Source organism: Eretmochelys imbricata, chromosome 6 (genome assembly GCF_965152235.1).
Source record: "Eretmochelys imbricata isolate rEreImb1 chromosome 6, rEreImb1.hap1, whole genome shotgun sequence".
Taxonomy (NCBI): Eukaryota; Metazoa; Chordata; order Testudines; family Cheloniidae; genus Eretmochelys; species Eretmochelys imbricata.
Window position 1 is genome coordinate 51,684,490 of NC_135577.1, and position 25,301 is coordinate 51,709,790.

Genomic DNA, 25,301 nt, shown 5'->3' on the forward strand with positions numbered 1-25,301 from the left:
TATTTTCTTCTGATTTAGGCAAAAAAAGTGTTTAAATTCTCTCTAACTACACTAATATACATCTTGAGCTTTGAGGCTGGCTCATATGAAGTGAATGGATTGTGAAAAGGGGATAGAGGGAAATTAGCATATTGGACTATGAGCAAATAATCAAGTAATTTTTCCCTTGCTCTATTAAAGTGAAACTCATGTTGTCTCAGAAAAAGGAGACTGGAGTATGGTTTTGTCTTCAGATTACGTAATCAGTGGTAGAGATAGACAGACCCAAAGCAAAACCTTAGAACATAGGAGAAGTGGACCAGGATCCTAACTTTCCCACTCAGTCTCATCTTAGTTCAAAGACACATGCAGGATTTAAAGTCTGCCTGGACATGTTGAAACAACCACCACCTACACTTAGGTGTATCACACTGCATCACAGGAGTCAGGTCTTTAAATTTGATGGACTCTTTTTATTAGTGATTTGCTTGTGTTTATAACAATCGTATCTGTTACAGTGTAAACATTCTTAATGTTCCCCTTCTATTCAGATAGATTTTTTTTGTCTTTACACTTACCTGCATGTATAAATTTAATAAACATGAAGCTAAAAACAAAAACACCCTAACCCCTCCCCTCACACAACACAGCCAAGGCTAAATGTTGAAAGAGGTCCCAACATAGCCTTTGAAAACGCCCACTGCTTTTGTTGCACACACAAACTTGGTTTTGTGCACACAAACAGCAATTCTGTACACCAAAGAGGTAGTTAAATGTCTGACAACCAGATTGCTGCATGCAGTCGCACACATAAATATAGGCAAGAAAATTCTGTACTAGAATTGCTGCTATACAACAAACTGTGGGTGCATGTCCAAGGGCATGCCCATCTTGTAATCCTCCTTGCTGGCCAAGCATGGCTCTGGTGAGGCCTACCTCAGTTTCCCCTTCCCTCAGGGTCCTTTGAAAAGTCCACACAATCCATTCCATACAGTCAAACACTCCACCTTCCGAGGTCCAATTTATTAGGTCCTGCACAAAAGTCTTTCAAAAGAAAACTCAGACTTACAAAGTCTTCATCCCTGTTCCAAGCTGGTTACAGCTCCTCTCTGAGGGTCTGTCATCCCTTCAGAGTTCTAACACTCTTCGGTGCCATTTCTAAGCTAGGTACAGCCCTTCCTCCCTGCTGCTCTGTCTTCCTGCTTGCCCAGCACCTCTTGCCTGGAGTTTGGCCTTCTCCACTGGTACCTTCCCCCTGCTGACTCAGGGCCCTGCAGTGTCAACACCTGCAGCCATTGCTCCTTTGTAAGGCCTAGGTGTCTTCCCTTAAACCCTACTGCCCAACAGGTAACTGGTCCAGTTGCACTGGCTCCTTTAAGAGTCCAGTCACCCTGTGTCAGTGCAATTTTAGAGGCTGCTTTAATAAATTCGGTCCAGTATCAAAAATAATTCCTTGAACATTACGCTCAGAATATAATTTGATAAATATATCTATTACTATGGTATAAGGCTACATGGGATGTAATCAAGACATTGCCTTGAATATGTTACATAAGTAACAGTATTTTGCCCTTCAATGTCATCTTTCATCCAAGGTTGTCAAAGAGCCTTGGAAACAAGGTCATGCAGGATGAGAACCCAGGAAGTACTGGGAATCATATGGATTAAAGTGAAAAAAAAATACTGAGGCTGATTTACCAGGAAAGCAGAAGCTCAAGGTCACACACAAACATGCACTCAAAATTATACACCTAATTTGTGCATGCAGTTACTGTAAATGCATATGTAAAATAGGTGCTTGCATGCAAAACTCCTAATTCGTCATTTGCATGCACGAATACCCAATATGTTCATCTAAGTACAATAACCATGTGTGTAAACTAGGCCTTCTTCCTTTTCTGTGTGTGATGTGGGGCTTCTGACGTTTAGAAAAGCAGACCCGCTTGGCCATGTAGTCCATATCCTGACTCTTAGAAACAGTGTGCAAAATTCAGTCTCTCTTTAGGCAGCAGCAATTATTTACAGATGCCATTTTAGTTATATTGATGTTTAAGTACTTGATTGAATTGCCAAATTCAGTCCTTAGATGTCTAAATTGCCCTACTCACCCCTGCTGTTACTTTATTGCATATATAACATACAGTTCCAGGTGAAACCTACACTTGCAGTTCAGCCATGATAGTAAAAGGGAAAAAATGGGGAATGATTGATCCCATGTATATCAGCTATCTCAAAAGAAAGGCTTCTCCCTTTTGGCCAAACCAGGAGGAGCTGCACTGAGCTTGTCTCAGCTGGAAGCAGAGGTGCTGGAACAATTTGTATAGTGACAGTGCTGAGAGCCATTGAACCAAACTATAAACCCTGTATATGATGGAAACCACTTCAAGCCAGGGGGTGCTGAAACACCTAGTTCCAGCACCTACGGCTGGAAGCCACTTTTAGACTTTGCACAGTTTGGAATGTCTAAACATTATAGATGACAATTTCCTAACTCAAAATGTGTTTCAGCCAGCACTGGGGAATACCATATGAGACCTTGTCATGGGGGGGGAAAATAACTCAATGGTTTGAGCATTGGCCTGCTAAACCCAGGGTTGTGAGTTCAATCTTTGAGGGGGCCATTTAGGGATCAGGGCAAAAATTGGGGATTGGTCCTGCTTTGAGCAGGTGGTTGGACTAGATGACCTCCTGAGGTCCCTTGCAACCCTGATATTCTATGATTCTATGATAACACACATAGAGGAACTGACCACAGAACTAATAGTTATGTTAGAGAGAGTACAAGTGCTCATAACTGGATTACATTTATAATATGCAAGCAGAATAAAGTCCAGAGTAGTAATATATGTACTTGATGCTTTAATTTCACAAAGCTGAAAACAATTATGAGCCCAATCAGCTGGGAGGAAGAATTTAAACAGAAAAATGTGAATGATAATTGGGAATCATTTAAGAACACCTTACTACATACCCAAAAAGCCACAATTCCACAACTGACGAAGAAGGTTGTGTTCATTAAAAAACTGACCTGTTGTAAAAAATTAAACAAAAATATAATAAATGGAAGAAAGGGGAAATGGATAGTAATTAATATAAATCAGAAGTTAGGAATTGTAGAAAATTGATAAGGGACACAAGGATAAATCTATGGCCAGCAGTGTTAAGGACAATAAGAAGGAGTTTTAAAAAATATATTAGGGACAAAAAGAATCCTGACAATGGTATTGGTTCATTGCTAGATGGAAATGGTAGAATTATCAGTAATAATGCAGAAAAGGCAGATGTGACCAATAATATTTCTGTTCTATATTTGGGGGAAAAAAGATAATACAGTCTCATCATATGATGATTACATTCTTTCCATTCCACTAGTAGGTCTGATGGATGTTAAACAGAAGCTACTAAAGTTAGACATTTTACATCAGCTAGTCCACATAACTTGCCACCAAGAGTTTTAAAAGAGCTGGCTAAGGAGCTCACTTAACCATTATTTTTGATTTTCAATGAGTCTTGGAGCACTGGGGAAGTTCCAGAAGACTGTTTTAAAAGGTAAACAGGATGATCCAGGTAATTATAAGATTGTCAGCCTGACATTGGTCCTGGGCAAGGTAATAGAGCAGCTGATACAGGACTCAACTAATAATGAACTAAAGATGAGTAATGTAAGTAATGCAAATCAACATGAGTTTATGGAAAATAAAACCTGTCAAACTAACGTGATATCTTTTTTACAAGTTTGGTTGATAACAGTAATAGTGTTGATGTAATATATATAGACTTCTGTAAGGAGTTTGACTTGGTGCCATGTGACATTTTGATCAAAAAACTAGAGTGATATAAAATTAACATGGTGCACATTAAATGGATTAAAAACTGACTAAATGATAGGTTTGAAAATGTAACTGTAAATTGGGAATCATCATTGAGCTGGTCTGTTTCCAGTGGGGTCTTGTAGGGAGTGATTTGTGGCCCTACCCTATTTAACATCTTTAGCAATGACCTGAAAGAAAACAAAATAATCCCTGATAAAGTTTTCAGATGACAGAAAAATTGCAGAAGTGGTAAATAATGAAGAGGACAGGTCACTCAGAGTGATCTGGATTGCTTGGTAAACTGAGCAAAAGCAAACCTTGTGCATTTTAATATGACTAAAAGAACGTGTATACACTTGAGAACAAATAATGTAGAATGTGGGACTATATCCTGGGAAACAGAGACTCTGAAAAAGATTTGGAGGTGGTGAATAATCAGCTGAACATGAGCTCTCAGTGGAACACTGTGGCCAAAAGAGCTAATGCAATCCTGGAATTCATAAACCAGGGAATCTCGAGTAGGAGTAGAGAGGTTATTTTACTACTGCATTTGGCATTGATGTGACCGCTGCTGGATTACTGTATCCAGTTCTGGTGCTCACAATTCAAGAAGGATGTTGATAAATTGGAGCGGGTTCAGAGAAGAGCCACAAGAATGATTAAAGGATTAGAAAACCTGCCTTAAAATGATAGACCAGAGGAGATCAATCTATTTAGTTTAACAAATAAACAATTAAGGTGTGACTTGATTACAGTCTATAAGTACCTCCATGGGAAACAAACATTTAAATAAAGGGCTCTTCCTTGCAGCAGAGAAAAATACAATCCAATCCAATGGCTGGAAGTTGCAGGAAGACAAATTCAGACTGGAAATAAGGCATGTATTTTTGACAGTGAGGTTAATTAGCCATTGAAACAATTTACCAAGGGTCTTTGTGGATTCTCCATCACTGACAAGTTTTAAATTAAGATTGGATGCTTTTCTAAAAGCTATGCTCTAGGAAATATGTTGGGGGAAATTCTATGGCCTGTGCTCTACAGGAGATCAGACTAGATGATCATATGGTCCCTTCTGGCCTTAGAATCTATGAATAGCTTACAAGTAGAATCATAGTTTAATAGTTTCTGTCTAATTTTGCTTAGTTTTGTTTTATTTGTCTTTTGCAGAGGGCATATGGTTAAACAAACAGAAAGCAGTGTGCCTCCTCCCCCTTAGGGCTTCATACCCTCTGATACTTGCTGTTTGCACATAAATTGTATGGTTTACCCCTGACTTATCTCAACTTTGCAAACCTCCCATCCCTACAAAAGGATTTCAGAACCACCACATGGATTAGAATAATTTGAAATTTGCTCAGTTTTTTACTGTGCTACTCTCTTCCCCATCGCACTATTTTTCAGCATTATCAATGACACCAAAACATGAACACCCCTGAAAGATTCAGGTCCAAAATTATGAGGACAGTTCACCATCTAGATCTGCAGATTCATTGGAACAAAATGTGAAAATGGGGATCAGAGTCATTCAGATTCAGAGCACAGCTGTGGTATAAAGAAGTAATTTGCATATGGTATGTTCTACAAGGCTCAATGGTTCTTTGTAAATGTGTTTTTCTGAAATGCTGGATCTTATCCATGGCCAGGCAATGACTGGTTAAAACTAAATTACAAACATCAGCTTGGAGTGGTTATATAGTCAAGAAAGAAAAGGAGATTTTAGCAAACTAATTACTTTAGCACCAAGTGCTGAAGTTGAAAACACTTACTGAAGTCAATAGGACTTTTGACCAAGTAAGTCCTTGGGCTTTGGCCTCTAGACTGCACCTGATCCTCCAGCTGTGGGTGAAACCAATATTCTGAATCCAAATACCAGAAGCTTTGGGAGAGTTTGGATTAGGTTAGAATCCAGACCCATACCTGTCCAGTCTATCTCCAATGTTCTCTCCCATGTATAATTGTATTCCACAGATAATGTTAGAAAGATGATGCAATTGTTTTGTTTGAAGTAACCCTGTACCGGTGCTACTGTGAAAGCATAGTTTTAAGAAGGTATATATATTGGTTTGGTTAATTTGAAAAGCAAAATGCTTGCCAATCTGCATACGTTTTAATCTGCACACAAAGTCTGGTGCTCCTGCCTCAACTCTCATAAAATACTTGGTGCTGTAATGAGGTCTGATGTTACTCAGACTTCACTCATACAATGTTTAATGACTATGAAATATTTTCATAAATAATTAAAAATAAGATGACAAAGAACGATGCAGCGGCGTTACTCAGTCAATATGCTCTCAGAGATATGTGCATATATGGATAAATGAATCCATAGCATGTGCTACATAAACCAATCAGTGCTTAAAAGAAACTCCAGATTTTCAGTGTTACATAAGATGAAATACTGCATGGGTGGCAAATTATTTTAGAGTCAATTTAATTAAAAGAAAACCTTTCTCCCCCAGGGTAGCAGATAATGTGGCACTGGTGTGTCTTGAGAATCTGAGGCCAAAACCTGTCCTAACTTACTCCGTGCATAAACCTATTGGCTTCAGTGAAGCTGCATGGGGAATAAATCTAGACAAAATTTATTCCATTATTTGGCAAAGGTGTGATATTAGAAGTGTATTATCCAAATCCTGCAGATGTTGTAGATGCAAAGTTCCCTTTATGCAAGATAAAGTCTGACATGTGGATGGTTATGGAACTGCAGATTCATAGGAAACAGAAATGGAAAGCAATTATTATATCATCCAGGGTCCATTCCAGCAGTCCCTTATTCATACAAGTAAGGGCCTTAGACCACCTCCTATCAGGGTAGGATTGTTCTCTATATTACATTTCCTAAGGCTTTGGTATTTAATACAAAATACCAGCAATATTGTACATTATACATATATGTGTTCTTATTGCTCCTGTAATATGTGTATTGGTAATTTTTTAATAAGGATTGTTATCTCATTCAATATACCCACAGTTGAGATACTGTGCAGTGTACTGGACTTTCAATGTTTAGTTTCCTGTTTCAATTATTTATAATGCAAAACTGCAGTGCACTTAATCATATTCACATACCTATGTGACTTTTAAAGTTATAGTTCTAAAAGACAATGGGGCTCTAAAATCAGAAGACAATTTAGAATAACAAATCAGACCATATTTAACATATATTTAACTAACTTGATAGAAATCAGCTGCCTTTATAAATCCTTAACATGCTACTTTAAAACTCCTCCAAAACATTACAGAATATATGTTTATGAAACAAACTTTTATGCTTTGCATCTTCCAGCCTGAGGTATATAATGTACCATATTAAGAACGCATATCAATGGGGAATTTCCTTACATTCACCATGTGTTCAAATGAATAGCACGTTTTTATATGTTATTACAAAGGGAACATTGCACAACAAATTTATAGCAGACATGAAAGACGCTGTTTTGTATAGCTGCTACAGGCTAGATTCAAATTTTTAAAAAAAGTCTGTGTGACTCCTTAATAAAATGATATTTTAGAATGGTGTTTTTAAGTAACTCTCTGTCCATGGATAATGGCACCTTTCTCTTCCCATTTCTATTATGTGTCCACCTATTGCTCAAGAGCTTTTAACCTGGACTTCTGAGTTTGCTGTGGTCTGAATCTTATCGTCTGCACATCTGTCAGATAACAGTGGCTTAAAAACACTACCAACATAGGTTAGACAAGAACCTATGCCACGGTGACAAAAACATCCATATACCATTACCTCGTAGGGCTTTATGAATGAAGGATTTTCTGTGCATGTGTCTCTGGAAGTCTGTTACATTCATGATTGCAATTATCAGTTATTCTGAAGTCCAAAATAAAATAGAAAACTAGGTGTTTTTTAAAAATGACAGCAGTCAGAGTTTACCTTGTGAAATTTCATTTAAATAAAAAGAAACCGTTTTGTATTTCACTTCACAAAGCTTGGAGCTCTTCCAGCATTGCTCTGTCAGAAGCCGTGCATTTTCATTCTACTCCATTCCTGATCAGAGATTATTCATTTATGGATGGGTGGCTGTAAAAACTTGCCTCATGCATATGAAAATGGTAATGTTTACCACAAGGAGATTTCATTGCAGCCGAAAAGGGATTGTGGCAACAAGTTCCTTAGCTGGGCTGTGTCTTCTACAAATGGACTTGGAATTGCTCACTTCACTCTCAATGGAATTTTTTGCCACTTGCCTTGTGGCATATACCCCACTAGCTAAGCAAGCTGTTCGATTCACTTACAGATCATGATTTTGGAAGGAACTGGCAGAATGAGTATCAATTCCAGCAGCAATCTACTCCACCAGCAGCCTTCTTGGACAGATGGATATCCCACATGTAATGGTAGGAGGAATTCAACAATGGTGTATTGTCTATATTTTGGGAAGTGTGTGTGTGTGTGGGGGGGGGAGGCGGGAGGCAGGGACGGGGGTATTATGCCTTTAAATATACATAGATATGATTTTTGACCTCTGCACTATCCAAACTCCTTTATACTCTATTGGAATTTCACCAAGAGGACGGTGTGCCTAGAAATGATAATAATTTGTGGTTTATTACTGGTTCTTTTTCTTAAAGTGAATTGAGTGCTGATGAAAAGTGCTGGATTGACAGCCCCAAAGTTCCCTCTTCACAGAAGAAGTACAACACTGGCAGCAGCATTGCAAGCTTCACACACACACTGCTCAGACATTATTCTTTGACCTTGACCTGCAGGGACCACTTGAGAAGGGAGTTCAGTTTTCCTGCTCTGGCACAGTATTTGCCTTCTCAGCTCAGACTACTAAAAAGACAGACTGACACTGAGGGTTATTGCCAGTGATAGGGATTTTTTGTGAAATGGAAACCTGTTCAATTCATAATGGACAGAGATGTCCAGTTCCATTTCACATAAGCCACTAAACAGCCATTCTATGGTGAGGGCTTTGGGTCAGTATCAACCCAGTTCAAGCCTAAGCAGTGACTTAGAGCTATACCTCCTGTGCCATTATTTTCTGAATTCTGGATGGTGGTAGAACTGTGCACCTATATATTATATTAGATACACGTTTTAAGATCTTTCACCCCTACCCAATACAATGTCACAGTAGCAGCAGTAAATCTTAAAATCAAGCCAGGCAAGCACCCTATATCACACACTAATCACAGTCCTGTAAAATGCTATAACGAAATGTACAGTGAAGAGTCTCTCATTCAGAACTTAAAGGAGCTCTGTTTCTTTTCTCTGTTTGATTCCTAAATACCTTATAATATATAATAGTGCCCTTGATAAACACACTGGGTTGCCTTTCATTTTGTCTACTAGGATTCATGGTGAAAATCATGTTTGATTGAGAAGCACTAGTTTCAGTTTACATGGGATTTTGCAAGCCTAAACTGGTGGATTTTATTTTCAGAGATTTTTACCTTTGCAATCATTCAGGATTCACTTCCAGTTTTGAATTCACATGAGTCTGAAATTCCAAGTCAACCTATATCTTCCTCTCTGCAATTCCCTCCACATGCCCACTCTCCTCTCTCAACAAGAACCCCCCTTTAACCTTTAAAGTCTTCTGGTTTGAGAACTGGTGGCCTGCAAATGTCCTCTCCCCCTTTCTAAGACTGCAGCCTGCAGGGAGACAGGCCAACCACGTTTCTTATGGCCTTCAGAGGGTGCCCAGTGGCTTCTAAATCCCATTGTTACTTTCTGGAGCCCCCTACATAGCAATTAATTCCCCACAATCCTGCAACTGCAAGCTGCAAATGGTTCTGCACCCACAGCAATCTGCTCCTGAGATACCCCTTGTTCCCTGGTAGTGGTAACTAGGGAAACTTGGGGATTGTATTACTAACATTTCTCACAACCATGTTGGATAGTCTTGTTTTTGGCTAGAATAGGCAATACTGTATCAGTGCCTGGGATGGAAGGCTCATACAGTAAAGATGATTCTTGACAATTTTTTGACTTGCAGAGCAGGAGCTTGAAAATTCCCCCTGCGTTCCCACTGATCAGTCAAATATAGAGCTGGAATTTTAGAACATGGATGACATCTCAAATTTTAAAAATTTGAATTTAAAATTTTAGAAAAAAAAATCACTCAATTTCCCCCCCTTATCTCTCATGACCTCCAGAGTCCAGGACTGATATATGTGGGGGCTGAAATATGCTGTCCTTAGTATCACCTATTGGCACATCATTTCACTTTGTTTAGCTCAGTATGGCCGGAGCGAACCTTTATTAAGATAGGAGAAGGGGGATTCTCTGTGGGACTTTCTGGCCAATTTAATAATTCTAGCTAACACATAAGCCTTATCTGATTAATAAGCCATCTTTATATAGTGCTGCTTTGCTTTGCCTACACAGAGCTTTTTCATCGAGGTGGCTAAGCAGCCTTGCTCTGGTCCCTTTTTGACTATATATTTGTTTTTGTAGTGTTTTCACCAACATTACAATTTTTAGAAATATATGTAAAAACATCAGGGGCCTGCACCACCATTTCGTGGACCTTAAAGTTAGGATTCCCGTTCTGTGCTATTATCAGATATATCTGGTTTTGCTGTGAAATTCTGATAAAGTAAAAAAAGAGCATTTTGCCCACCTTCAGACAGAATTAGAGTTTTATTATTTTTAATCTGAAACTGGCAAAATTTCACACCCCCTCTTTTGGGGATTATTTTTTAACCAGATATAATTTATTCTTATTATAGAAAGCGAATAGAAAGGTATAGTATGTGCTTCTTATATCTTAGCTTTAGATTTTAAGCTTTTTGGAGCAAGGAACTTGATCTCCTCTATTTATGCAAAGTATCTAGCACACTCTTGGTGTTAAATAAATATAAATAATATAAATAGTAATATTTAGTTAAGCAATGAGAATACTGTATCAATGTCGTACATAGACACTGCCACATTTTCAAAGACAGAAACACAACAAATTAATAGAATTCAAGGTCATAAGGGATCACTATGATCACCAAGTCTGCCCTCGGGTACAACACCGGGCATAGAATTTCACCGATTAATTGCTGCATTAAGCCCATATCTTGTAGATGAGCTAGACCAGTGGTTCCCAAACTTGTCCCACTGCTTGTTCAGGGAAAGCCCCTCGTGGGCTGGGCCAATTTGTTTACCTGCCACGTCTGCAGGTTCGGCCGATCGCGGCTCCCAGTGGCTGCAGTTCGCTGCTCCAGGCCAATGGGAGCTGCTGGAAGTGGTGCGGGCTGAGGGACGTACTGGCCGCTGCTTCCAGCAGCTCCCATTGGCCTGGAGCAGCGAACTGTGGCCACTGGGAGCTGCGATCGGCCGAACCTGTGGACGTGGCAGGTAAACAAACTGGTCCGGCCCACCAAGGGCTTTCTGTGCACAAGCGGCGGAACAAGTTTGGGAACCACTGACCTAGAGCAATCTGGCCTTTCCTTATGCTCCCATCCTCCCCTGCTAAAACCTTATTCATATCCTAATGAACTTGACTGCTGAAATCCACACCTACTTGGCATCCCTGCTTCTCAGATTTTTGCCACTCGAGTATTCAAATTATTGCTGCTAAAGTTATCTTCCTCTCCTATTGCTCTAGCCATATGATCCCTCTCTTTGGAGCCCTCTTTTTGGTTTCCTGCTCCTTCTTGCATCAAATTCAGATTCCTTATCCTCATCTCGAAGGCCCTATCTGCATCTGTTCTCATTTCCCACTACTTCCCCTGTGCCCTTTCCAATAATAGTTTGTTTCCTTTCCCCAAGTTTCACCTCATGCCTTTTTTCATACTATAGACTATGTCTGGAACCATCTCATTGTCCTCGTTTTCCAAGCACCGTCTCTCTCCCGCTTCAAATTCTTCCTTCAACCCCACCTCTTCAAGCAGTCCTGTTTTTGTTCTTTTCCGCACGAACAATCCCAACACATCATCCCCTCTCCTGCCTTGTGTGTGCTTGTCCTGGCTTATCTAGGTTGTAAACTCTTTAGGGCAGGAAATATGTCTCTTTCTCAGGGCCAGACTCTGATATGTTTATTCACTGAGTAGTCCCTGACACTGTGAATAGTCTCATTTACAGAAGAGGTTACTGGTCAATGTGAATAAGGTCTGGTGTGTGCGTGTGTGTGTGTGTGTGTGTGTGTAAAGTGCTGTGCAAATTTACAACACTGCATACATATTAATATTAATATTTGTTATTATATATTAGATGTATTACTATACATAACGTAGTTAATATTTTCACCACTACATTGTGCACACTAACTTTTGCACACACAAGTCTCAGGATTCCCAAACTGCCAGATGTAGAAATCAGGCTATGAGTTGCCTCTCATTGAATTACTTTCCATTCCAGTCCTTCTGTCGGAGATTAGACAGCCCACAAGTGGTCAAGTCCGTGCAGGATTGTTGCTCTCCTCCCCGTACCACATGCAGTACTCCCAACAATCACTTGTGGTGCTTGCGCTCGCCTTGGTAAATTAGGACATAGAATCATAGGACTGGAAGGGACCTCAAGAGGTCATCTAGGCACTCAAGGCAGAACTAAGTATTATCTAGACCATCCCTGACAGGTATTTTTCTAACCTGCTCTTAAAAATCCCCAGTGATGGAGATTCCACAACCTCCCTGGGCAATTTATTCCAGTGCTTAACCACCCTGATAGTTAGGAAGTTTTTCCCAATGTCCAGCCTAAACCGCCCTTGCTGCAATTTAAGCCCATTGCTTCTTGTCCTATCCTCAGAGGTTAAGAAGAACAATTTTTTCTCCCTCCTCCTTGTAAAAATCTTTTATGTACTTGAAAACTGTTATCATGTTCCCCCCTCAGTCTTTTCTTCTCCAGCTAAACAAACTAAACAAACCCAACTAAACAAACCCATTTTTTTCAATCTTCCCTCGTAGGTCATGTTTTATAGACCTTTAATCATTTTTGTTGCTCTTCTCTGGACTGTTTCCAATTTGTCCACGTCTTTCCTGCAATGTGGCGCCCAGAACTGGACACAATACTCTAGTTGAGGCCTAATCAGCGTGGAGCAGAGCAGAAGAATTACTTCTCGTGTCTTACTTACAACACTCCTGCTAATACATCCCAGAATGATGTTTGCTTTTTTTGCAACAGTGTTACACTGTTGACTCATATTTAGCTTGTGATCCACTATGACCCCCAGATCCCTTTCTGCAGTACTCCTTCCTAGGCAGTCATTTCCCATTTTGTGTGTGTGCAACTGATTATTCCTTCCTAAGTGGAGTACTTTGAATTTGTACTTATTGAATTTCATCCTGTTTACTTCAGACTATTTCTCCAGTTTGTCCAGATCATTTTGAATTTTAATCCTATCCTCCAAAGCACTTGCAATCCCTCTCAGCTTGGTATCATCCGTAAATATTGACATCTCATTACCCCATTGGCAGGCACAAATCCTTTTTGCGTACTCAGATTCTAGCATTTTTAATGCAAATTACTGTCATGAAAGAACATAACAGAGGCTGTTCTGGAGGATTTGGCCAATCAACAAAGAATTTAGATATTCAGTAAAACCTCTGAGGAACAAATTAGGGAGCCTTGCATATTAAGAGATCTCTTTGAGGTATCTCCAAACACAAGGCATGATTTGTTTCTCTGCCTTGGATGCCAGCTCTGCTATACAGCTGATGTTTGTTGGTGGTTATATATGATAGATTTTACTATGTAATAATATACCTTTAAATATACATTTATTTGATCATTATTGGGCTAAATACTGAAGTTCATATTCAGCATTTATTCAGTACTTATTCAAGCCAAACTCCCACTCATCTCAAAGGGAGTTTTGCCCAAACAAGAACTGCAGGATTTGGCCCATCATTATTATACATACTTCAAAGGTGCCTTTTCCCACGTGGGCGTCAATACATCTATGCTCTAATATTTTTCCCACTGGTAGAGCCTTCCACCCAAGAATATGAAAGCATGTTACAAACATGAATGAATTAATCCCCACAATACCCCAGTAACCTACGTTAGTTTGATTCTTTCCATTTTACAGATCGAGAAGCTGAGTCAAAGAGCACTGAAGTGACTTGCTCAAGGATAATCAGCAAGTTAGTGTTAGGGACTGGGAAGAGAATTAAGATCTGCTGGCTTCCAGTGATGTGCTTTAAGGACTAGACCATGCTTTCTTTCCTGTACACGGTACACAGACATTCTATCTTGGTATTACTGTTGTGTTAACAGATAGAGTAAATTTGTAACATTTCTCTTTCCAGTGCCTGGCAGTTTCTATGGAACTCAGTGGCATGAGATACACCCTCAATACTGGACCAAGTACCAGGTGTGGGAGTGGCTACAGCATTTCCTGGATACCAACCAGCTGGATGCCAACTGCATACCTTTCCAGGACTTTGACATCGATGGCGAACACCTATGCAGCATGACTTTGCACGAATTCACCCAGGCAGCTGGGAGAGCCGGCCAACTTCTTTACAGCAACCTTCAGCACCTAAAATGGAATGGTAAATATACACTAGCGCATGGACAGGACTGCAACCACAATTTTGTGAATTCTGGGTTGATCTAAGGCCACTTATGTTCCTCAGCCTTGCAGTGACTGAAGCTCTGCTCGTGAGGGGTTTAAGAGTTTCCCAAGAGTGCAACTTCATTGCTGCTGAGCTCCTAAGAGACACAGGATTGAAACTCCTGGTTATCCCCCACTTTACTAAGGTCTTACCTGATCTACAAGACATTAGTCAATTTAGCAGTACTGGGGAAAGACCATGAAAAAAGATGGGATGTTTTATCAATAAAGACAAAGTTTTTCTTTATTAACAAGTAGCCCACATTCTTATATTACAGAAAGGAGCTCTGTAACCCACTGATGCTCAGGAGATTCATAGGTGTGCAGAAATGTAGAACTCCCCTCCGTGCTTTTGAGGCCTCATGTAGCAAGAAGGCAACTCATTCTGTTAAATGACTGAAATAGATGTATGCAGGGTAGTTGTAGCTGTGTCGGTCCCAAGACATTAGAGAGGGTGAAGTAATATCTTTCATTGGACCAACTTCCATTGGTGAGAGAGAAATACATCAACTTAAAGCGGCACCAGCCCCTTCCAGAACAACAGATGCAAAACCTGTAGACATATCTCCGCTCTACAATGATCAACACCCCCCACAATACACCTTTCAAGATCCATGGATCCTACACAGTCCATATCACAACATGCGGCGTACCTCATCCAGTGCACTAAATGCCCCAATAACAACTATGTGGGTGAAACCAGACAATCACTACCCTCTCAAATGAAATGACACAGGAAAATGATAAAAGACAAAAACACCCTATTACCTGTGGGTGAACAAGTCACAAAACACTCACTCTATATCTGACCTATGAGTCCTCATCCACAAAGGAAACCTGCACAACACTTTCAAAAGATGAGCTTGGGAGCTTAACTTCATAATTCTGCTAGACACTAAAAATCATGAACTGAACAGAGACACTGGATTTATGGTTTATTACAACAATCTGTAACCCACTAACCCCTCTTTTTGTCCTATGACTTCTGGGGTGTTAATGGGCCACTCTACCTTGACTGGTCCCTTAGAATACGTGCTAACTACTTATGCCAAACAATCTGTTCCACCTTGCATTTAGCTGTGATGCTCAGAGTACCTTTCCCAGAGCTGAAGAAGAGCTCTGTGTGCCTCGAAAGCTTGTCTCTCTCACCCTCTCTCACTTGCTCAACAGAAGTTGGTCCCATAAAAGATATTACCTCACCCGTCTTGTCTCTGAAATAGACGTAGTAAGGTAACAATGATAGACTCTTCCTTCCTTTCTTCTATCCATCCACCTGACACTTCCCATTTCCAGTCATAGCATAGTAATTTAGCAGATTCACACTAAGAAGTTAAATGAGGAGTTCACACGGTGTGGAAGAGGGTATGTGTGTGTGTGTGTGTATGTCCTCATGTCTTTTAAAAATTAGCCCTTTGGTATTGATCCCTGCTTGAAGCCCTATCTTTCCTTTGTGTGCCGTGTGCATAATTACACCTCCCCTCTCCCATGCAATCTCTTGCAGGTCAGTGTGGCAGTGAAATGTACCCATCACATAATGTCGTTGTTAAAACAGAACAAACAGGTGAGTAATAACAATTGTTATGGTGTACCAGGTAACTTGACTTTACTTGGGTGTCAATGATCAAGGAAAATAGCTGCTAAGATAAAGTTCATAGTGGATGTTTTAGCAACAGCTTCACTTAAATACCAAAACAAGTCTGTTTTCCAGAGAAGAGGTCATTAAATAATGGTAATGAAATTAAAACTGAGCTTTTAAAAATGTCAGTAAATTCTCTTTACTGAATCTCTGAGGTCTCACATGGTACCAGAAGCACTAGATTGCATAGGGTTACTCAGTAGGAGACCTCTAAAATGTCACATGTCCAGTGTCTTCATCGCCTTCCTCCAAAGACAGTTTGCACAATTTGTAGTGGCTCATAACTTCCTCCCTGGGGCTTGGTTTCATTGTTAAAAAGAATGACAATGGAACAACACAAAAGCAAGCTCAAGTCTTCTCCTCAACTTTGGCCATTTTCAGGGTTCCTTTCCAAGAATGGTTCAGCTCACATTCCAGATCTTCTCTCAAGTCCCTTATATGTGGGTGTGTTAATGAGCCACTGGCATACCTACTTACTATTTCCCAGAAGAATCAACACCAGCTTATAGCGTGGAGTGTTTCAGACAAACACTGACAGCCTATTTCATTCATAGGTCTATTGCCTTTTCCCTGTGGCATAGAATACAGCTAGGCACAGCTCAAGGCAGGAATTTAGGGTCTTTGGTATATGTTCCCCTTGGTCAGAGCTGGGTCAGACAGAACAATGAGACACAGGGGTAGAGTAGCAGGTAACCGTCCTGTGTATAGCTACAGGTTGGCTTTCTGCTGGAGGGGAGTTGACTGTATTTGAGTTGGAGAAAGGAAAGGTCTTCTGGATGAGAAAGAAAATATCTCTGAGGAGGAATCCCCAATATCGTTGTGGAGCTTGGCCTGATTAAGTCTTAATCCACCCCTCAGTAGAGATACACAAGGTCTTCACAAAGTATTCATCTACAGACTGTGCAAATTTTAAAGCCTTGTGTGTTCCCTTTTTTTTTATGGTGGCCACTTCTCCACTATTAAAAACTATTGCTGGATTGCGGCTGGTGCAGTGGGGCTGTGGTGATTCTCTGCTCATTGCCACATGAAAAGCCCAGGTTCAATTATCCAGGTGCAGTCAGTATGTCCATGAGCTGGCAGGGGCTGGGCGTGCTACTTTCTTGAGGATGGGAGAACTTGATATGGCTACAAGCCAGCTCCTTGTGATGAGATAGAAATGAAGTTGGTGGGTTCAGAGGGGAATCCTATCTGGTCCTACTAAGTCAAGGAAGGTTGCCTCAGTGTGGATGCTGGCATAGCTGTAAGCGTGAGGCCAAATAGTCCCCACAAGCTTTAGCTGGGTGAGGTTTATTTTCAGAGACAACAGTCGGTGGATCAGATGTCCAAACAAGAAAAGGGTGTGTGCTACTGCAAGAACATGGGCTCAGGATGCCCCAACATGTAGCTATAAGTTTGAATGCCTGCTAAATTCCCATGTCATAAATGTTAACGCAGCCAAACAAGATGATTTAGCTAGTGACTCATTTTCAGTTTCCAATTGCATTAACTTGAAAAAATAAATAAATCCCAAATTTGAGTCTTATGCTTCATTGCCTTTGATTTGGAAAGAGAAAGAAAGACAAACTTAACTTCTCTGGCCTGAAAAGTTGTAATGCAAAAAGCATTATGATTTCACCAGCTGCTGACAAGAAAATCAAATGTGTGCAGGTTATGAGTCTGCTATTATAACATTCCATTGAATTTTCCTTGTATTGTATGGAGCACTATGAGTCTAAGGGTGGCTTTAAAAATCTTCCATATTCATGGGTTATGCATTTTGTGCCCAATAAAATGTCCTTTAGGTTAAGGATATATGTAAGTTTAGCAACAGGCCCTCAGTATGATCCTCAATAGAGATTCTGCATTGGTATCTAATAATATAAAATGGGACCCACATAGAAGATTGAACTTTCAGTTATATCATGTTTTTTTCTATGAACTGATATGTCACCTAACCAAAGGGAGCCCTGGCCTCAGTGAGGGCTTCGGGGAACCACCATAATACAAACAAAGAATAAACCTTAATTTCTTCAATTCTACTAGAATGCTGAATTGTTGAGGATGCAATCATTTCTGTAGCAACAAAGTATAACATCACACACTTCACTGCTGGGTCAGGAAGAGAAGCTGATCTTCTATTGGAACACACATAATTGAAATATTACCTGAGAGAATAGAAAAATTCAGGCCAAGACAAAGTATTTTTAAAAAATAAATATTCTGTATTAACAAATTTGCCCTAGTGTACAAATGGCATGGGTGAATGTAACAGTCTATGGTGTAGCAACTTGCATGTTTTTTTCCCCGTGGTCTTTTATTTGTCACCTTTCTCTTATTCCTACTGGTTCAGTGTCTCATTGTTACTCACCTCACTGCTGGATAGTATTCTTTTACTGATACAGACTTTCCTTTTGGTCCCTATCTTCAGATCCGTCTTTAATGGCCTCCTGGAAAGAAGAGAATTATTTGTATGACAGTGGTTATGGTAGCACAGTAGGTAACTAACATCACAATGCTTCAGGCATTTATAAAGTGTTTTATTGTGGTAAGAGGATGTTAACGTTAAACTTTTTCTTTTTAATCTCCAGAGTTATTGGACAGTAAAACTTTCTGTCGTGAACAGATTTCCACGACTACTACCAGTCACCAGCCTCTTGGTAAGAATCTCTTAATTCTATTGCTGATCATTTGTGTCACACACCCTAGAACTACTGCTATATGAAAGGCTTCTGTTGCAGGTCTGAGTGTAGGTATCCAGTAGTTTTAAACCAAGCAATATTGATGTTGATATTAGTTACTTTAGCAATCCTAACTAAATAGTTATTTGAAAGGTGCACGGCTCTCCTCTCTTTGTCAAGAAAAAAGAACTTCAGATAATCAGTAACCTCAGGGTGACTCCCCATATCTTTTCAAGTGACTGACTCAAGGTGGAAGAGACAGTGTTAGAAAGATAAGATGTCCCTATCCTGTCATAACCTGTTGTGTAGTGTGGCTGTGCACAACCTCAGAAGTGCATTTCAGTGGTGAGCAAAGTGATTCATATATATATTCAGGTATCAATGGCCAGACATGGTGTTACATCAGCACAGAGCGGCCATAGGGCAGGCATAAGTATGTCTGGGAACTGCCCCAGAGCAGCGGGTCTTCCCGGACATACTTCCCAGGCAGCTTTCCCACAGCTTCAGTGGATCACCTACTCCAGCCCTATGGTGTCTCTGCACATCATGTCCACAGCATGCCATTTTACCCTTTTGATGGCCTCTTTGCACCTCCTGAGCAGTATAAAGAGGATGTAACAAGAATATAATCTGCCTTTTTGTAGGCAAGTGTGATAGTGGGTGAGTGACAGGTGCGTGGGGAGTAGAGAGTGGTAAAAGCATAAATGGGTGGTGGTGGGTGGACACATGAAAATGTGGCAAGCATGATTTAGAGGATGGTGTCTTAGTGGCAGCTGTGGGCAGGAAGTGAGGAAAGAGGAGAGAGAGAACTGATGAGAAGAGAAGAAAGGAAGAGTGATTGGAGAATTGGTAGAAGAAGGGAAGAAGAGAGAGAAGGAAGGAGAAAGATGAGAAGAAAAAGTCAATATAGACAAGAAGCAAGGACTCTTGAGGGAACATGGGAAAGAAGGAGAGAAAACATAAGGAAAGAAAAGGGGGAAAAGAGAAAGTAATCCAAAGAGAAACAAATACTGAAAAAGAATCAAAGGTAGAAAAATATCAGGGTGAGAGAGAGAAAGAGAGAAAAGAAAGGTGAAAGAACCGGATATGGGGAAGAGATGGAAAGAAGACATGCAATGGGACTACACTCCTTCCACTGCCACCGCAGCTCCCCACTGAGACTCATGCTGGGTGCTATCCAGTTCATTTGCCCACTGGGCCCTCGTCCTTAAATTCACCTGACACAATTAAAGGGCAGATTACAGTAACAGTATCTGCATAAAGAACAGGAGGACTTGTGGCACCTTAGAGACTAACTAATTTATTAGAGCATAAGCGTGGCCCTCACCTAGAAGCACAGCAAGGCTCGACAAGGTGATGTGCGGTTTAAACAAATGTATTCAGCAATAAACGTTAAAAAACCCCACCAAATCCAATTGCTCTTTCTCTTGCCAATGCCCATTCTCATAAAATGCCTGCCAGCTCTTCAGAGCTTTCTGACAGTGCTGGGAATCAGCAAGATTCTTGGCTTGGTGTGTTTATACGCTGACTTGTTGAGCCTAGAGTTAGGGTGTCTCGCCAAGGGCACAGCCTGTTGTAAAAACTAAATTTGTATATCCCGTAAAGAAGTAGCTCATTCTGAATCATATGCAAATAATGTGAAATCTTTTGTCACAAGTTTTGCAAGGTTGAAACTGCATCATAATTCTTTTCATCTGTCAAGCCCCAGCCTTCTAATGGTGTGTGCTCAGAACAGGGCGCCGTGGAAGAGTAAAGGCAGAATGGGAGGCTGTTTACACAGGTGTAATAAGGAATAAATCACTAAGTAGAAGGCAACTGACTTTCATTGAATAAATTACCAGCTAAGTCGAACACACCAAAGCCATTTTAAGGTAATTTAGGGGATTCTAAAATCAGGTGTTTTTTTTAATAATCGTATTTTTAGGTAAAACTACCCACAAATTAAGGACCTGACCCTGCAGTCCTTAAACAAGACAAAAGTCCCACTGACTTTTGATATACAGTTGACAAGCTCAGTGACTTCGATCAGTGGCTGGTGCTCTCTGAAAGTGGGCAGGCAAGTAAACAGTGGACTCTCTGAAAGTGGGCAGGATATATAAAATGAGCCCAGAGCTGATTTGCAGCTGTAGGTCAAGACCATGCTATATCAGATTTAAAACAGGGTAGGCAGGGACTGTCCTCTCTTCCCTGAGTAGAGCTGAGCAAAAGCTTGGGTGAAAAAAATGTTTCACACATACAAAAATGCAAAATTGGGTTAACCGAAACCATTCACAAATTTAGACCCATTTTGGCAAATTGTTTTGGTCAGAATGTTTTTTTCCAAAAATGTCAGAAAGGGTTCATTTCAGCATTTATGAAATGAAACATTTTGACTTTGTTTTGGGAAATTTTAAAAATAATTTAAAATGGATTAAAAACACTCAACATTGAAATTAATTTTTTTGAACATTTTGGTTCACTAAAAATTTCACAACACTTTCACCCAGGCTGACCTGAAATGATTTTTTTTTCAATATTTCAGGCCTGCACCCAGACCTAATATTCAGTTTTTTGGAGAACCTTACTTTTGAGTTCATATTTCCAATTGATGTAGAGTACAGTATGTCTGTAAATATTTTTGCACCCATTTTTTTACATGCAATTATTGCAGATGCATGTGCAAATCAGGCAAGATTTTATGCAAATAGATATTTACATTAAGTCATTTGCACATGTAAATTCCTGCTTTCTATGCAAAATTATGGTAATTGTGAATACTTAGCCACTGGAAAAACATGCATGGGTCTTAAGCATTTATGGAATTCAGGCACTAAATATCCTGCAGAGCAAGCGCAAGAGGGACTTATAATTAAAATTGTCTCATAGACCTTGTGAAAGTTCTCAGCCTGATTATAAGAAACCTTTTGTGTTAATGTCAGTAATAGATTCAGATTTTGTTAATTTCCAAGAAGATGACTACTAAACACAGAAATATCATCTTCTAGCTAGGTGATAAGAAATGAATAAATACGACTTCTTTATTCTTAGTTTCTGAGGAATGGCTTAGCTAGAAATCTGATGCCTTTTAAGAGTGTTTACAGGCAAAAATGTTGCACTGATGAGAAGCAGCATATTCTTGTGGCTTATAGCTGTAAAAATAAAATATATGTGCCCAGGTGTCAAAAATTCCTAACAACACTGGCTTGAGTTCTGGGACTACTCGGCTTGTATTTATTTTCTTAAGAACAATGCCTTGTCAGATAATTCTGCATTTAGGCAGGTGGGTGTACATTACATTTGTACCAGTACATACAATTCACATTAGATCATCTATAGAACAACAAACAAACAATCAAACAAACAAAAAAGCCCCCAAAGTTACATGCTACAGCAAAGTCTGGGCCATAATGGGAGAATTCTGGATTGCTTTTATAGATATGATCCTCTTATTTTTCACTCTGACATACATGGTGCAAGGGACATGGGGTGAGGTATTTGTTAATCTAATTAACATTTCCAGAGTCAACTGTATACCTCTGTATTTGTCCTTTATTCATCAATGATCTCTTTGTGATGTGTAGCCTGGCTGATTAAAATATAACTCAGAAAGCAAAAATATCCCTCTGGATTACTCATTTACTTTTTGAAAGCTGATTATCTTTAAAACAGGCACTTATTCATTTTTGAGGTTATGTTTTAATCTGCTAGTCAACAGAAAACCTTTAGCCAAGTTTATTAGAATGGTTTCATTTTCATCCTCTGCAGAGTCTTCAGATGAGAAAAAAACACAAGATCATCCCCCAAAGTCCCACACCAAGAAGCACAGTAAGTCAACTGCTTATGGCAACACTGGTGGCTTGATTAACGGCCCAGAGACAGTATAAGCTTAGGTTCAAGTTTTGGGAAGGAAGGAAGCAATAAAAAAAAAAAAGAGCGCAGTTTCAAAGCATATGGGTCAAATGGAGCTACACTGATTTACACCAGCTGAGGACCTGACCAACTGTTTCTCTCTGTTATACTTTGCTCCCATTGTTTGAGTTGGCTTTGTCCAGGGTAGAGTAGAGGTTCCAAATAATGCTCTAATCAATAAGGACCTTTCAGAAACACAGAATTAGATGAATGTTTACTGTGTCCTCCTTTAAAACATGATTGCTGTGTTGAAAAGAAGTTAGGAGATGCCTTGGCCACCAGAACAAACTCCTCTCTGAGAAATTCAATCCTTGCAATGCCCTGGGCTTGTCCCTCCACTAAGGAAGGATTCATTATCCACATCCACTATGGAGATTTAAGGGAAGGTTACACCATGGGTGTGCAAATATTTCCATCCAAATATTTCGGCAAATGAGTCATGAAAATCTCCTCCTTAGTCTTTAGTAGGGGAGAACGCCACAGCTTTCTGGGCAAATCACTCCAAGTGCTCTTCCTTCCTGAATGGGTATAAGTGCCAAAAGTCATGGTGTAGAAGGATTAAGCAACAGAGCAGTGGTCTGAGGTATGTGGCTTCAACAGGGTACACACTTGATAGGATTAATGAAAAGAGCTGAGCTTTGAAATATGAAATAAAGACTGGCTTAGGCGCCATTTCTCTGTGTTGCATGCAAGTTTCTGAGGGTGAGTCGGTGCAGTATTTTGCTGCAACCTTACTGAGATATGCAAATCTGTGAGGAGCTATTCTGAAGATAACCTCAATTTGAGAAATGTCAAGATTACTGCTTTATGCAGTGTAGTTGTAGCTGTGTTGGTCCCCGAATATGAGAGACACAAGGTGGGTGAGGTACAATCTTTTTTTGGACCAACTTCTATTGGTGACAGAGACAAGCTTTTTACCTTGAATGGTCCCTTAGACTATGTGCTAAGTACTTATGCTAAACAATCTGTCCCACCTTGCATTTAGCTGAGACGCTTAGAGTACCTTTCCCAGACCTGAAGAAGAGCTCTGAGTGGCTCGAAAGCTTGCCTCTCTGACTATCAGAAGTTGGTCAAATAAAAGGTATTACCTCACCCACCTTGCCTCTTAGATTACTGCTTTACACATCTCAGACAACATACATGGAAGTCTGGAGGCATAGTCAGATTATGGTTTCTTTGCAGACAAGTCATTTTCTGTGAGCAACCTACCATACGAAAATAAAACAAAAACAAAAAAATACCCCAGAGAAAGTCTTTCTGTTTCTTCCATCTTCTTTCAGATCCTCGAGGAACTCACCTCTGGGAATTTATCAGAGATATTCTCCTGAATTCAGAGAAGAACCCAGGATTAATAAAGTGGGAAGACCGATCTGAAGGTGTCTTCAGGTTCTTAAAATCTGAGGCGGTGGCTCAGCTCTGGGGAAAGAAGAAAAACAATAGCAGCATGACTTATGAGAAACTCAGCCGGGCCATGAGGTAGCATGAGTTGAGAAAACATGAATCCTCGAATAATTAAAGAGATATTGCATCCATTTGGAATTTTGTTTATTTTAAAAAATTAGTTAAAAGCAGTTTCATTGGCTACACCTGCCATCTGAGTTCCCTTATTGATTTTGAGGCGGTTATAAATACATTTTCTTATTTTTTAAAGTGTTTTTGTCTCCCTTGTTGCTGTGTGAACAAGCCACACAAACAGGTGAAACTAACTGATATAGAAGGTAAAACACAAAAGGTAAAACTCACCCCTCTGCAAAGGAACCAGCTCAAGGACTTGTCACTGCTAAACCCAAAGGGTTTAATTTGGGCCTAAGCAATGCCTAAGCAGTATTGCCAACCTGAACATAAGTCAAGCCCACCAAAATAATAAGACTGGCTTAAGAATCATGGGATCCTTTTGATTTTCACATTTTCAAACTTTTCTTCACACCCAGTAGGGCTAGAAACTTCTTTTTTGTTTTAAATGAAAGCTGAGATTCTTACCTGATCACGGGATTCCAGAAGCTGGCAATTTTTACAGAAATGTCAAATATCATGAAACTTGCAATACAATTGCAAGAGTTGGCAACACTGAATAAGCTATGAGCTGGTGTTCTGAAAAGTGGCAGAGTCTACCAAGGTGCAGTCAAATGTATAAACTAAAACGAAGTAAAATAAAAAAGAGATAAGATGTTTTCTCTAATCTCTTTCAGTCACAATAACCTTAGATATTATTTGTAATAATAGTAGGTAAAACATGTTCAGTTACAAGTGTGATTTCTTAGTTGACAGTGTCCCTTAAAGACTATTCTCAGCTCCAGTGTCTAGTATCAAATCTATTTCTGTGTTTTTCTTTTGACAGATACTATTACAAAAGAGAAATACTGGAGCGTGTGGATGGCCGGAGATTAGTCTATAAATTTGGAAAGAATGCCGGTGGCTGGAGAGAAAATGAGAATTGAAGATGTCAACAAAAACAGCAGCAAAATCTTCTGGATGTAAATATTTCAAAGACTATTCCCTTCTATTTATGTACCAAAATGAGGGAAAAAAAACTACTTCTAACAGGAAGAAGGAACACTATCATTGGTGTCAAAATTATTTTAGTCGAAGTATGTCCTGTATGGGGAAAAAATGTACACAGTTTTCTGTGATATATGGTAACTATGATTGTGATTAATTTTCCCATTTTATGAAGTTTTTTTTTATATAGTGTAGGAGTAATGTGATTTATGACAATGCTGTGAGTCATGCAAATAAAGGGGGGAATCATGGGGCATTACGTATTTTTATGAGTAAAATAATTTAAAATAAGGCAGCCTGTGAAAAATAATGATTTCCA

The 25,301-nt window shown here is 39.7% G+C and overlaps 1 protein-coding gene across 4 annotated transcripts; it reads left to right on the plus strand.

Moving 5' to 3' along the window:
• The first annotated feature begins 7,976 nt into the window (after positions 1-7,976).
• Positions 7,977-24,921, plus strand: EHF (ETS homologous factor). Of its 4 annotated transcripts, XM_077818534.1 has the most exons (9): positions 7,977-8,144; positions 13,995-14,240; positions 15,804-15,863; positions 18,346-18,414; positions 18,506-18,574; positions 19,056-19,058; positions 22,340-22,399; positions 23,764-23,959; positions 24,822-24,921. In XM_077818534.1, exons 1-9 carry the CDS (start codon positions 8,048-8,050, stop codon positions 24,919-24,921), a joined length of 900 nt encoding a protein of 299 aa, XP_077674660.1. In that variant the 5' UTR covers positions 7,977-8,047. The 4 variants fall into 4 exon arrangements, with proteins under 4 accessions (XP_077674660.1, XP_077674658.1, XP_077674662.1 ...); XM_077818532.1 differs by lacking the exon at positions 19,056-19,058; XM_077818536.1 differs by lacking the exon at positions 18,506-18,574.
• The last annotated feature ends 380 nt before the right edge of the window (positions 24,922-25,301 follow it).